General features: G+C 45.3%; 2 protein-coding genes across 6 annotated transcripts in view; one reads left to right on the top strand and one right to left on the bottom strand.

Annotated features, from left to right (window-relative positions):
• ASTN2 (astrotactin 2) overlaps positions 1-15,401 on the bottom strand; it is a 321,258-nt gene that overhangs the window by 98,291 nt on the left and 207,566 nt on the right. For both annotated transcript variants that reach the window (XM_089534892.1, XM_089534893.1), the window contains exons 12-13: positions 9,366-9,532; positions 7,464-7,652 (exon numbers count right to left, since the gene is read on the bottom strand). In XM_089534892.1, the coding sequence (XP_089391018.1) occupies positions 7,464-7,652; positions 9,366-9,532 (356 nt within the window). The remainder of the gene's footprint in view (positions 1-7,463; positions 7,653-9,365; positions 9,533-15,401) is intronic.
• The window catches only part of TRIM32 (tripartite motif containing 32), a 47,896-nt gene that overhangs the window by 29,770 nt on the left and 2,725 nt on the right, over positions 1-15,401 (top strand). For 3 of the 4 annotated variants that reach the window (XM_089534895.1, XM_089534896.1, XM_089534894.1), the window contains one exon: positions 5,498-5,673. The exons of the other annotated variant lie outside the window; for it this stretch is intronic. The gene's annotated coding sequence lies outside the window, so the exon portion shown is untranslated. Of the gene's footprint in view, positions 1-5,497; positions 5,674-15,401 lie in introns of those variants that run through there. 4 annotated transcript variants of the gene reach the window in all.

The raw sequence follows: 15,401 nt of genomic DNA, 5'->3' as shown, positions 1-15,401 counted from the left end.
CCACAGCATGAAGCCATGACGGTTCAAGTGGCATCGAACTGGATTATTTCTGCAATGTGGGTGCAAATGTGGCAAGGGGTGTGCGCAATAGGAATGTGGCGATGGGTGTGTGCATGTGTTGCTCCACTGGTGGATCCATGCTCAGGCCAATTAGGGTTGTTGGATGAGAAAGGCTTTCCCTTTGTCTGCTTACTCAGTGATTATCTGTAGAAATGCAAATCTGAACTTCCTTCACCACAGCAAGCTAACAAGATAATGACTATTTTCACCCGCTGAGCAGATTACAAACATCTGCTGAAGAGACTCGCTTTGTGCGATGGTGAGGCAAAGGTGGATGGAGAGAGGGAAGCGTCGAGACTGTAATGTGCGGATGGAAAAACCATTAATATTTTTATTTGCCAGTTTTCTTGGATAGAAAGAGGAAGGATGTTCTCCTTCTAGGAAATGTTCCAGAAAGATTTGTTTTGGCCAATCCTTGATAATAAAGCAAGTTTCCAGATGCAGACTGGTAGGTTGCAAGATCAGGCTTTCCTCTTCTGACTGGCTGTGCAAAAGGACCTCTTTTTAATGGGATCTGCTGTCGTTTTTCTTAGGATCTGAATGTGTTTTCAACAGTTTTCAAATTAATGTTTGGATCGGATTTCTTGTTTAAATCTTCTGACCATGTATATTTCAGCTATATTCTCTTTCGGCTCGCAATATGATCCTGCATGCCTCTTCATTTCCTTAACCAATTTTGAACAGCTGGTGTTTCTCCATACAAGTATGCCAAAAGCACTGGATACTGTCTGATCTTGAAAGCCTAGCTGGATCAGCACTGGTTAGTCCTTGGATGGGAGAGCGCCAATAAATTCCAGGTGCTGTGGTCAATATTTCAGAGGAAGGAGCCAGCAAAACTACCTCTGTGTACTCCTTGCTTAAGAAAACCCTATGAAATTCATGGAGTCTCCAAAGTCAAGCAGCAACTTGAAGGCACATATAGTGAATGTAATTCTGAGCATAACTTTCTTTGCATGGAAGATTAATGCAATGGTCCGGTGGTTGCTTCATTCCCTGGTGTCCCCTTTCTCAAAGATGTGAATGTATATTGAACATTTCCAGTCTGTGGCCATTGTTTTGTCTTCCATATTGTTGGCAGATTTTAGTTAGAACTTCAGTAGATTCTCTCTCTGTAGCTTGAAGCTATTGAGAGCTCTTCCTTCCTTCTTTTCTTTTCTTTTCTTTTCTTTCCTTCCTTCCATCCATCTACCCGCCCGCCCACCGACAATTATCCACACACAGAGATGCAGGACTGCTTGTAAATGTCAAACGCACACAATAAAATGTCATAATAATGAATAAATCAGCTACAATTATTTAAAAGCAATACAGTGAAACAACTAACACTAGGCGAGAGATCATAAAAAATAACTGCTGAGATATTTAATTTATGAAAGGCACATACACCTGTCTTACTCCAAGCCGCTATTCCATCTATTCATTTCGCTTGATCCATTGCCCTCCAACCTGACACAAATCACCGAAGCAGAAAAACTCGCAAACAGCCAAACAGAAATAAATCTGTTATCAATAAAAAGAAAACATTACATTTACCCTTTCTTTCTTTCTTTCTTTTCTTTCTTTCTTTCTTTCTTTCTTTCCTTCTGCACTGAATCCCAGCTCAGCCACGGAAATATACTGGGTCACTTTGGGCAAGTCACACTCTCTCAGCCCTAGAAAATGGTAATGGCAAACCCCCTCTGAAGAAACTTCAAGTCGTTTCTGAGTTGTGGCAATGCTAAGGCAAACCTATCATGGGGTTTCCTTGGCGAGATTTGCTCAAAGGAGGCTTGCCATGGCCTTCCTCTGAGGCTGAGAGAGTGTGACTTACCTATGGTCACCCAGAGGGTTTTGTGGCCAAGCTGGGGATCGAAATCTGGTCTCCACAGTCGTGGTCCAATGCTCAAACCACTGCTCCATGGTGGCTCCCAGGGGAAAGGTGTAGAGCCATGGGGTTACTTTAAACTCATTGCAAGGAAGGTGAGAGTTACTAGAGTTTGGGAATCACTGCAACGGATAAAAATGTAACAGTTATAACCAAGAAAGGAGATGATCCGTGAGTCTTCGCAATCTTAAGAACGTCGAAGATGAACTCAGCCACAGCATTTGCCCACTTGTGTGTTTGCATCAGGGCTTGGTGACCTTGCAGGACTCATCTGCATGCAGAAAAGATGCAAAGGCCAAATTATCTTAAACAGGCGTTGGGGACAGCAGGGGACCCAGCACGTCTCCAAAATAGATTGCAAGGAACGAATGCCACATTCTCGGATGGCGTGAGGCCTTTGTTTTTCTGCACGCGCCTTTGAATTTCCCTGCGTGAGCGTGCATAGCAAGTGGGCCGCCCAATTGCCACTGGAGCAATGCGAAATGGCAAAAGGGGTTTGCATTTCTCGCTCCAGCCAGCATGCCGCTCGGCCCAGTCTTCTTGGGCACGGCGTGCATTTCAGAGCCATTAGCCTGGGTTCAAAAAAATCCCCGCCATCATTACCTCCCAACCAATATGTCTGGAGGCTTTCGAGCTCTGAGCAGGTAATAGAATTGCAGACAAAGCCAATAATAAAAAGGGAATGAAATAGAAGCCGGCCCCAGGAAAGCAGATCTATCTATTATGCCAAGCTGAAGGGTAAGAGGTAAACAAGCTATTCAAGGTGCTGAGGAACGCAGAGCTCTCCAGGGCAGGAATAATAAACAGAGCAATTATTCTTTATACATGCAGGTGTATCGAAAGACCCCCTCTTTTGAAAATCAATGAAATTAATCTAATGTTGTTGCATGCTTTACGTTTAATATCCCCCAAGAGCTATTCAAAATGTCCTCAATGATCTAAGAGAGCTGATTTCCATCCCTAGATGTGAATTGCAGGGTGCTCTCTGCCAGGGTCGGTCAATACGTTGTTGGAGAGATAAAACATTTCGGAGAACTACAGAGCTGGGAGAGACAGAGGCAAAGATGCCCCCAAGGCCTCTCTGTCACTGTAGGGCCATCCACTCCTTAAATCAAACCCCATCATCCACAACCAGATCTCAGTGTACAGTAAGCATACACATTAGCAAAGCATCCTTACACTGGGGAGCATCTAGTCCAGTGATTCCCAAACCTTGGGCCTCCAGAAGTTTTGGACTTCAGCTCCCATTATACCTGACTCTTGACCAAGCTGCCTGAGACTTCTGGGAGCTGAAGTCCAAAACACTTGTAGGACCAAAGTTTGGGAATACAGCAGGAGCAGGAGCAGGTGGGAAAATGCCAGCCTACAGCATGTTTGCATGAACAAAAAGAATAATGGGCACAGTGGTTTGGATGTTGGACTTTGGAGACCAGGGTTCAATCCCCAACTTGGCCATGAAACCCATTGGGTGACCTTGGGCAAGTCACACTCTCTCAGCCTCAACCTCTTCTGAGCAAATCTTGCCAAGAAAACCCCAGGATAGGTTCTCTTTAGGGTCACCATAAATTGGAAACAACTTGAAGGTACACAACAACAACTTCTCCAGAGGCTTCATGGCCTCAGTGGTCTAATCTGCATGGCATAACTAATGCAGTTTGGCATTGCCTTAACTCTCATAGCTCCATCCTATGGAACTGTAGTTTGTTGTGGCACCAGAGCTCTTGGAGAAAGAAGGCTACAAAGATCACAAAACTACAAATCCCAGAATTCCATAGCACTGAACCATGGACGTTTAAGTGGTGTCAAACTGCTTTACTTCTCCATTTTTGCAGCAGCCAGTGTCTTCTTCAATGCAGAGAAGTATCCTCAATAGACAGTTTCTTTTCTTTCTCCCCCCCAAACTATGATTGTATTCATACATTCATTAATGCAGATTTAATCAATTAAAACTCGTACGATTCACTGGCCAAGATTTCCTTCACTGGATGACAACAACTCAAAAATTCACTAAAGGGCAGGGGAGAATGAAACATAAGCAGAAACACAAATGGGTCTCTTTCTCCAGTTGCCAAAATGTTATGGCTTAACCCTGTGACCATAGTATCTGTTGTGGTGAAACAAAAATAACTCTCAAAGTGACCCTCACTCCAAAACCCAAACCCATAATAGATTTGCATTTGAGGAGGTAGACCAAGTCTGCAAAAGCTTACGCTACAACTTCTTTTGGCCAGTTAGTCTCAAAGGTGCTACAAGATCCTTTTGCATCCTGATGTTCCATCATAACATGGCTATGTCTCCGAATTCAACAATATCTATTCAGTCTCCCAAACTCTGCTTGGGGTATTGATCATCCACAGCAGTGTCCGGGATGGATGAATAAAAGAGTGATGACCAAGGAAGAAATAGAAAACATTTGCTTGCCATGTCCAACTTCGCAAGGGTTGCTTCCCAGCCATCATCTGTGACCCATAATCATTGCGGAGGTTTTCTTTATTAAGAAGCAACAGCAAGGGAGATGCCAAGCGACAGCCTTGAAATTAACTTGCCAAAACCTCCCATCAATATTATGACAATTCCTTCCTCTGTCGGTTCAATGACCCGACATGAAGCCTGACAACGTTAACATAACTCTGCTTGAAACAAAAGCTTGACACTTTGGATCGGAAAAGCCGGATTAACTTCTAAAGATGGGGGAAAGAGGAGAAAAATAATAATGAGTGGAACCGAACGTTTGCAAAATTTCTATTCCTTCCCCGTGCCAAATTTTTCAAGTTCGATGGAGGAGGAAGCATCTTCCAAACAGGCAAGCAAATTACATGAAGATTGGAAGCATTTCTCTTTGGGTTTCCCCCTGTGTCTTTACCCTACATCCGATGGAGCTGTCTAAAGGCCTCCTCTCCGGAGAGACTCTTAAGGTTCGGAGGAGCTAGGTGAATCCCTGAATTGGCCATGGAGAAACCCACTGGGTAACCTTGGCCAAGTCACACACTCTCAGCCTCCGAAAACCCCTATGATAGGTTCACCTTAGGGCCTCCGTAACTCGGAAATGAAGGCACACAACAACAACAAAGGAGAGCAAAAACTGGTTGGCACAACACTGAGGAAGAGGTACCTATGGTCTGACCTGGTACAAGGCATTGCCCACAATGATGCCTGGCAAAATATCCCCAGCATCCAGTGCTTGGGTTTTTGCCACACATGCTTTTGTGCACTCAAGAGAGAGAGACTAGCCTATTTATTATGGACCCTGACGCTGCAGAGGCACAGGAAGCACTCTGACTCATCCATCTAGTCAAGGCATCCAAAGCGGTGACAAATCCCTGTAAAATATGCATCCCCCTGTTCTGGCAATGCGTTCCTGCTCTTGGGTTGTCAAAACGGGGGCTTTTAATCCCCTGAATTAGGCAGCATCCTGCGATGTTTCGCATGCACCAAATTAAGGGCTTCTCCAACAGCTGGCACCCTTGATGCGCAGAGAGGTTCTCGAGTGTCTTTGAAAATTGGGGGAAATTACATCTTTCGGTTAATAATTTATCCTCCATTAAACCTCTCTTCTTCCCTTCTTTGTTACAGAGGGATGCAATGGCAATTCTCCACCAAAGCCCCAACCAACAACAGCCATAGAAACTCCAGATGTAATGCGCGCCGTGGAAGGAGAGAGTCATTTTCAACAACTAGGAAACAAAGAACTCTTGGATAAAGTGACAAATCTATGCGGCTTATTAACCCAGCAGCCCCTGGAAAGAAAGGTCAATTTTATTTCTCTCTGCGCAAGGAAAGTAGCAGGACAGAAAGATAAAATTGTGAACTGAGAAAGGAAACGCTAGAGCAAAAATGAAGAAACTTGGGGACTACAGCTCCCATCACTCTTCATCATGGTGCATATTGCTGATGGGAGATGGAGTTCTGTGACACCTGGGCCTCATTCATACTATATAATGAACTGGTTTTCAAAATGGCTTAAACCTCTTTAAAGGACTCTTGTTCACACTGGTGCCGAATTTCTCCAATGTGGTTTGCGGGAGGAGGCAGCACTAAACCCATTTAAACCAGTACTTTCAAATCCAATTTAAAACGGTGCGGTTCAACACAAGTGCAAACGCGTTGTCGGTTGGATTCGGTTCCCTGTGGTGCGATCATCCCTGTGATTTCGCTCATGGAGACACCATTTTGAATCGATCCAACTGTTAATGTGAACGTCAAGTGGGTTAAATTGAAATGGGCAGGTTCAATTGCAGCCACCAATAGTCTGGATATCTATTTGGTGTCGAAATGCTCCATTGATTTGAAATGATCCAACGCAAAATTTGGTTCATTACGTAGTGTGAATGAGGGACCTGTAGAGCCAGATTCACCACCCTGGTCCTACAGAGTAGTTGAGGCAGATTGCTTTGTTTGTTATCCTGAATGTTTCATTCCTACATACTTGGTCCTGAAATCCTCTTTCACGTAAAAGCACGACTTATCTTTAAATAAATAAAAGAATAAATAATAGCATAATGCGCTATGAAACTCATAGGATACGTCTTGGGCAGCTTGCTCAGCCAGCCCACTTTGCAGAGATGTTTCTATGTATTTCCCCCTTTTTTTTGGGGGGGGGGGGGATACTACAGATTAATGCAGACGTTTCTCTGGAATTTCTCCCTAATTATTCTCCATAGGATTCAAAAATCCAGTGATCACTCCAGGCAGGTGGAGAAGAGCAAGCCAATGCATTTTGCGACAAGTGTAGCCTAAAGATTTGCAGCATCATCAACCTTCCTCTCCTGGAAAGGACAGGGGAGAATGGGTTTGCTGTATCAGCAAAAGGCTCGGAGGGCTTCTAAGTCACTCCTATGGCAGGCTGTGTCCAAGAGCGAAACTTAACAACTGCATTCATTAAGAAAAATTACACCTTTAAAACACCAAGGAGGAGAGAATCAAGTCCTCTGGGTCCCGGGGTTGGCTAAGGAATGGGAGTCCTGCTTCCTTTTGAATCACAAAAAAGCAACTCCATAGACTGAGACAGTCGAGCTGTTTCCTAAAAATAAACCCATCTGCTCCAAATCTAGTAAGCTCTGGCCATTCAGGGTAACCACATGTCCTCCTTTTCCAGGACGTGTTCTACCTTTCAACCTACTGTCCAGGAGGAATTTCAAAAATGTCCTCCATTTTGAGCATGACTAGGAAGCGTGAAATTTACATCTGTATGTTTTTAGTTTTTATTTGGCAATCTCCTACATTTTTTTTCCTGAATGTCCAACATTTTGCGGTGCCTTGTCCTCCTTTGCGGTTAGGACATCTGGCCACCCTGTGCCCATTTAAAGGGAACAGAGCCATTTGGGCATCTATTTCATTGCATATCACCCTCTTCTTCAAACAAAACGTCTGCTTTCAACTACAAGGGAAAGAAAACGAATGATGCTATGATTTGAAATCTTAGACCTTCAGCATAAAGACATGATGGGTTTTAGTTGCTCCAGTCAGACCGATTTAAGAAGAGACTTCAGGTTTCAATGAAATGACCAAGGTGGATGATCGGAGGCAAAGGATGACCTACCTGAACGTCATCTGGAAGACTTGCCCTTGGTTGACGTGGAGCGTCCGGTTGTTGTAGCCATGCAACATCTCTCCAAAAAGGGTGTCGTTGAATTTCGCGTCCGGCTTGAGGCACTTGGACCCTTCGCAGACGTCTGACAGCATGAGGCAGGATTTGCCGTCGGGTGCCAGCTTGTATTCCTCCACGCAGCTGGGAACCCAAACACACAATGATTAACAACAACGTTCGTTTAGCATTTACATTTTGATTTTAAAAAAGTGTTCCAGATTCTCGAGAGCTTATCAAAAAACGGTTCCCAAAGAGACTCACATCAGCCCCAGTTTATGCTGGTTGACTATTAATTCATCCAACAAAATCCTCGTGACTGGCACAAATCTTATAAGGATGGACAAGAGAATGGTTGGATAGATAGATGATGGATGGATAGCTAGATAGCAAGACAAGTAGATATCTAGCCAGGCTGAAGTGTCAATTCTTGTGCTCCTATCCTATCAATGTGAAATTTGCCTCCAATCCCTGGTTGAACTGGAAAGCTTTTGCTAAGATGGTTGCTTCAACGCCCTTCACTGGAGACGGTTATTCTTCCATGGAATTCAAACTCCTCTTTACCCCCTTCTTCCCTATTCTGGACAATAAAGTCACACACACAACAAAGTAGTTGATGAACCCAAATCCTCAGGGATCTACGAAGGGCTGGTACACAGCACAAATCTCCTCCGCTGTCTGAGCACCTGGATGTGTCAGGAATTGACAGATGTTCCTTGGAGTTACTTCTAGGAACCTGCTTCGCCGCTGAGCAAATCTACCCGTCCTGTGCCTCTGAAGGTCAGGATGGCATTGAGACACAGCAGCAGCTGGCATGAGACGAAGCCGCAAAAAGAATAAAGATCCAGGGGAAATTGGGTGGAACGGGGAAGTGATATAGAGTTTTCCCATTGCTTCCTGGACACAAAGAGCTAAGTAACACAAGGGAGCAAAGAGGTGCTCTCTTCTGTTTGTATATAGGAACGAGGCATCAGAAGAATCTAGGGTTATCATACACTTACCTGTTCTACGATCTACTACAACCAAGATCCAGCAAACAACATTAGCAATGGTTCAGAGATCCAGATATGCAGTCCATGGGCCCACATGTGGCCGCAGGGGGCAAAACTGTTCCTGTCCCCAAATGCAATTTAGACCCAGGAAAAGCCTTTTTCTTTGTCTAGAAGCAAACTGGAAAAAATGGCTATTCTGGGTCTAAAATGTCCCGGGGGGGGGGGGGGCCTTAAAAGCATGGCAAAAATGCTCCCACATTCCACAAAGGGCATCGGAGACCATCTAGGGGCAAAACATTGGTGCTTTGGTATTTTTGAGGTGGAGATGGAGATGGTAGGGGCTGGATCATATTGCCAGCAAGAATCGCCTTCTTGTATTTGGGCTTTTCTACCAATAATTCAGCTCCTCCAAAGCGTCTTTTTCTGTCTCTCTCCCCAAAAACACTTCTCCAATTAATATTCATCCCACGCTGTAAATATTTCAAATTCAGCAAATACTGAACACTGCAATCAGGGCAGAGGGTTTTAATTCCACAAAATAAACTTAATGAGCCCTTTAATAAAGGCCTGAATACACATGACAAAGAAATGTGTGTAACGCAGCCCCTGCCTGCTGCTCCTTTGCCTTCGAGTTAAAGTAGCTGACAGAGTTAGGTGAATGGAAAGGGGAAAACCTTCACCTGTAGACTTGATCTACTTCCTCAGATGCGTCTGAGGTATAGAAAATGCAGTTTGACACCACTTTAAGTGCTGTAGCTTCAACCTAGAAACAGAGTCCAATGGAAAGAGAGCCTACAGCAGACCCCAGGGGTTGCAATCTGTTCAGTTTGGAGGCCTGATGCCAAGGCAAAGGCCAGCGACTTACCCGCAGAACATATGGATGGTGCTGGACAGAGGTTCTGAAGGTAGAGGGAGGCTTTGCTGGAGGCACAACTGTTCGCAACCGCCGTTGAAGCCATCAGAGCAGTCAATCCCTTTGGAGTAGTCATAGCAGCCGGTGCCATCCTTCATGGGTCTCAGTTCCTCAGGGCACTGCATAGAGAAGAGTAGGAGGAGATCAGTCAAAGGTAAACATTATAGGAAGAGGACAGTGACCAAAGTGGTGAAAGGTTTCGAAACCACCAAGCCCTATGAGGAGCAGCTGACAGAGCTGGGTATGTTTAGCCTGGAGAAGAGAAGGTTATGAGGTGACATGGTAGCCATGTTTCAATATTGGAAGGGAAGTCATATGGAAGGAGAAGCTGCTTTCTGCTGCTCCAGAGACTAGGATATGGAGCAATGGGCTCAAACTACAAGAAAAGAGATTCCACCTCAACGTTAGGAAGAATGTACTGTTGGTAAGAGTCGTTCCACAGTGGAATATACTGTCTTGGAGTATGGTGGACTCTTCTTTGGATAGCCATCTCTCAGGAGAGCTTTGATTATGTATTCCTCCATGGCAGAACTGGTTTGGACTGGATGGCCCTTGGAAGTCTCTTCCAGCTCTATGAGTCTATGATTCACATTGCAAAAATGATAGCAAAAGCTGTGATCCCAAGCAATGCCGCCCCGTCCAAAATTCCCTTTCTAAAGGCGTACATTATTTTGAGACCAGCGGTAATGGCAGGCAAAGCAGCATCGCTCAATGGCCTCTGCGCTTGAAGAAAGATTTTACGGTCTCCCTGGGCCTGGTACAAGAACAATGGTCATTGCTGCAAGACCTATGCATCTGACCTTCTGCGCTCAGCCCTGCAAAACAGGTAAGGCGTCCAAGCTCCTGGGAGTTGTTAATGCAATGCCAGGGAACATTTTCCAACCCCAAGGTCAAATTGCAATTCAGAGAAGTTATCCCAGGGCCCATATGTGAGTGGATGGCAGGGCCAGAGGCGAAAAGAGCAAAGATATCACCATGTTTCAGCTTGACTGCAAGTAATTATGTCCTAGAAGAGGCATTTTATGGAACAGGCCATCAGAGTAACACTGGAAAGTTGGGTTGGGGCCTTGAGGTGGATGGATTCAGCTCCAAGCCTTGGGTTACTGGGCTCTCATTTGTGTTGCATAATCATGAGTTCAATAATATGGATGCCATGGAAGCGGGATTTTTTTAAACATCTCTCAGCACAAAAGAAGTCAAAGAGTATGAAGATCTCTCACCTGCCATCCAACTTTTAATGTCCTCCCTGAACCTCCCCAATGACTGACTTCATCTCTCCAGCAAAAACCAGCTCAGTTCTTGCGCATCCAGGTGGCAAATGCCTTGAAATAAAAGCTGTAACTCTAAGATGGAGAATGCTGCCAGCAACAGCGAAGGCTATGGCTTGGTTGGGATCGCCATCCTAGAGCAAACTTGGATCCTCCAGATGAATTGGACTTCAGCTCCCAGAAAATTCCTGATTGTTGGCCAAACTGGATAGGGCTTCCGGAAGATGAAGTCCGAAAGATCTGGAGGACCAAAGCTAGGGAGCTTCTGTGAAGTTGAAGGCTTTCATGGCCGGCATCCATAGGTTTTTGTGGGTTTTGGGGGCTAGGTGGGCATGTTCTAGAAGACTTTATTCCTGATGTTTCACCATCCTCTTTGGCTGGCATCTTCAGAGAATGCTGGTATGGAAGAGAGTGGGGTATAGATAGATAGATAGAGAGATATAGATATATAGATATATCCTTTTGACCCTGGGTATATATATCCCACACAGTGTGTGTGTGTGTGTGTGTGTGTGTGTGTGTGTGTATACATATATATATCTATACACACACCCCACTCTCTTCCATACCAGCATTCTCTGAAGATGCCAGCCACAGATGCGGACGAAAGGTCAAGAATAAACTCTTCTGGAACATGGCCACATAGACCGAAAAACCCACCAATAAAACTAGGGAGCTTCTGTAGAAGTCACCATCAAAGAGCACTCAACTGAGGATTCAGGATCCACACGGATCCTTTCCAATCTTTCCCAGCTGAGGCTGTGGCCTCCTGGTGGTTACATTGGCGCATTACAGACCGCCCCTTTGGGGCAGCCTGTAGGCGCACCTTTCCCCGGTGTATCGGGGCCTCAGTGGCCAGAGCGGCAGCCACTGAGGCCCCAATCTGCCGCTTTCCAGGCTGTGGGGAAGTGGCAAAAGGCCCCTTCCCCGCAGCCTGGAAAGGGGTGTCCTTGGGGCTTCAAGCCCCAAGGACACCCCGCGGTGGTGGGGAGGAGGAGAAAGGGGCCGCTTGGCCCCTTTCTCCTCTGCGTCGCTGGGTGCAGCCGTCTGAAGGCTGCGCCCAGCGACGCAAACGGCAAAAGGAGCTCCGTTTCGGAGCTCCTTTTGCGGCCGGGGAAAAGGTGCATTATGCGCCCTGGCGCGGCGTGATGTCATGTCCGCGCCGCCCCGTATAGAGGCGGCGCAGTTGTGATGTCATAATGGCGGCGGCCGTGTGGAACGGCTGCCACCATTTTGTGCTCGCTCCACACGTGCTAGGGTTGGGGGCATCCGGAAAGGACACCCCTTTCTAACCCTAGCACGCGTGGAGCACACACTTTAAGGCCCGTCTGTAACGGGCCATTGATCCTCAACTATAAGACTCCTGGCTAAAAAAATGTGTTCTGAGCTCTTTTTCCCATTCTCCCAGCAAGCTCTGCCTGGCCCCAATGTTTAAGGCAAGCAAACATCCGGCAACATCAATCAATAGTCTCCCTTATTAAACAACCGCTCCAATTCCACCCTTATTTATTTTCTTTCACGTCCGAGAGAGAGAAAAATAAGAACAAGATATGGGGGAGTGGGGAGCAAGAGAAAGAGTAGCCCTTAGGAGGCCATGGCGGAGATAATAAATGTGGCTCAACAGCAGCTCCCAATTAAAAATGCATTATGGCATTCCTGAAGATGAGATGAGCTGAGCCACAACCAGCACCGGGAGATGCGCAAACACGGGTTATAAACAGCCCCTGTCAAGTGCAGGCAAGGTTATAAAACTGCGACATTTTTTCTGTTTAAAAAAGGGGAATAAAAGGGAAAGGGAGGAGGGGGGAAGGCATGCATTTATGTGTGATCACAACCCTATATATCAGCAGGCAGTCCCTGTCATTGCTGCTTATGGGCTTGGCCACACCAGGCCACCGGTGACACGAAATATAATTAACTCCGGTTGCATCTGTAAATAGAAGGAACGAGTCTCTAGCTTTCAGCCTGTTCAACGCCAAATCATGCACTGACACTTACAAAACAACAACAAACTTTCTCTCCTTATCTCCCTATTTCAACCCAAGGGCCAAATAAAATGGAGTGCAGCCTTTCTCGACCTAGGTCCCCCAGACGTGTTGGACTGCGACTCCCAGAATCCCTCACTCCAGCCAAGTTATGACAACGTCACCAGTTTTGTTAAAGACTAGTAACCTGACCCAAATGTTGGTTATCTCCAGATTTCGGCACGTTTCAGTACATGTGGTTGTTGTAGTTGTGTGACTTCAAGTCATTTCTGATTTATGGTAACTCTAAGGCAATCCTATCCTGGAGTTTTCTGGGGCTGAGAGTGTGTGACATGCCCAAGGTGGACTTGCAAGGCCAAGCAAGGAATCTAACCCAGATCTCCAAAGTCCAATGCTCAAACCACTAAACTATTCTGGCTCTCCTTCAATATATGACCAAGTGTTTCCACTGGGATGAAAGGAGGAAAATATAGGGTGGCTTGAAATGAGACAAAGGTTTGCCTCCAAAGCAACAACTCAAGGTCTGGAAAGTGACCAAGGTCACCCCAGATTTCAGAACCAGAATTTGAGAGTGAGATTGAAAGGGTTGAGAATAGGACAGGGACAGAGCAACAAACCTCGCTGCAAGTTTAAACCAGAGCTGAGTGGAAGGAGGACTCCTGGCATTGACTCGGGGTTCACGGTAATATATTTATTGGTTAAATAAACCTGTATCGTCATGATTAACTTAATATCTGCAAACTATTTCACACTTTCAAGTGCCTCGGTCTTTAATTGCAAGTACTTCATCATCCTTGCTCCAGGGATTCTGTGTGCCAAAAAGCTTTGGGGCTCTTGCCAAAGAGCAAGGACTCAACAAAGCAGGTTGGAAAGTCTGCGGCAAACACCCTCCGACAGGTTGCAGATATGAGGGCAGAGGTGGCTTGGAGGGAAGAAGGTGGCTAATATGGGGTTTAGTGGCTTTTCTGGGGCAGAGAAATACCATGTGCTCTTTTCTTAAACCAAGATGCATTATCCAGGTGCAGTTTTCCACTGTCAAGAACCAGAAACTTGAAGCAAGGGAGGGAATGCACTTTTGTTTCTTTCTCTGGCAAGAAACGTGTTGGTTTCCAAAAACATAGAGCTGCAGCATGGAGCGTATGAACCATGCACAGTTTCCTGGGACAGGAATTTGGGACTTCTAGTGCTTAAAATTCATTCTTTTTTTCTTTTTGCACAGAAAAAACAACAATTTTCTACAGAGAAAGTGTTTCCTGCGCAGAAAAATAGCACATGCAGCCCCAAAATCCATGCGTGAATTTTGCACTGAGTATTTTCCCAGTTGCAAAAAAGATTCTTGTCAGTCCACAATTCTCAAAAATTAGGGTTCCCCCAGAAACTCTTCTGAACATTCACTGAATATCTTTTAATATTCTCCCTAAACAAGTAGCTGGTTGGTGAGTATATGAGACTCTGGTTTGATTCACTTTGGTCCTTGCAGGGTTGGCTTGTCTTCTAAATTCTGGTGGGGGGAGCAGATAGAAATCACTGGCTGCATGAAATTGTAACTGTGTCTCTTAACTCTGTAGTAGTCTTGAAGTCATTTCAGATTTATGGCAAGCCTACAGAGAACCCATGTTGGGGTTTTCTTGGCAAGATTTGTTCATAAGCATTGGCTTTCCCTGAGACCGAGATAATTTCTTAAGGTCAACCAGTGAGTTTCATGGCCAAGATGAGAATTGAACCCTGGTCTCCAAAGTGCAACATCCAAACCACTATGCCACACTTATAATACATTGATAGCTGGTGGCACACAGACAACTTGCGTGCCCCGATCCAGCTGTTCCCAAATATCTCCCATACCAGTGCAAATGGGAACGCCCTTGTGCCCATTCCCTGAGACTGCCTTTAAAAACCCTATCGGTTATTGCTATCATTGATCCGTCTTCCTTGAGCAACAGAGAAGCAATAATTACCATGAGCTTTAATCAATCCTGCCGCAATTCAGCCGCAGTTCAATTTGTGATCTGCCTCTCTGGTGACACGAAGCTGAAGGAGGGCTGGGAAATTATGAGAAAATCAATAGCCAACTCAGCCAATAATTCTTTCTGGATAATCGTGGGCGATCCATCCTTAGTCAATACATCCCCGCAGGAGCTTTCTCCTGACTGGTCGGTACGTCGGCCGGAGAGCAAAGTTTTGCACAGATTATTTATTCAAACTAGGGGAGGAAACTAGGGATGGGTTGTGGAGATAAACTCTGAACAAATGGCTGTTGTAAGATGTAGCGTTCACTGACCTCTGGAAAAGATTTGGAAACCATTTAGTGGGTCCTTGTTATCCGCTGGGGTTTGGTTCCAGGACCCTCCGTGGATAACAAAATCTGTGGATGCTAAAGTCCCATTAAATACAATGGCACAGTAAAATGGTGTTTCTTATATAAAATGGAAAATCAAAGTTTGCTATTTGGAATTTATACATTTTAAAAAATATATTTTCAAGCTGTGGATACTTGAATCCATGGATAAAAAGTCAGTGGATAAGGAGAGCTGACACTATTACCACTCAGAGTGAATTTTCCTATAGGAAGGAACAACAACATCACAAGTTTCAGACATGGACAAACCTCATCTTGGATGTCGGGAACATGCCATAGGCTCATAGGTTTCTTTCTCCCCTTTCCAAATAAATATGGAAGAATCGTAAGGGATGTTCATGAATATCCTTGCATACCCGGATTGTCTCCCCTGATTTCC

The sequence above is a fragment of the Sceloporus occidentalis genome, unplaced genomic scaffold (genome assembly GCF_023333645.1).
Source record: "Sceloporus occidentalis isolate IW3139 unplaced genomic scaffold, rSceOcc1.0.p SCAF_8, whole genome shotgun sequence".
In the NCBI taxonomy this organism is placed as follows: domain Eukaryota; kingdom Metazoa; phylum Chordata; class Lepidosauria; order Squamata; family Phrynosomatidae; genus Sceloporus; species Sceloporus occidentalis.
Note: the sequence above shows the minus strand (reverse complement) of the source record. Positions and strands in the feature narration are given on the sequence as shown.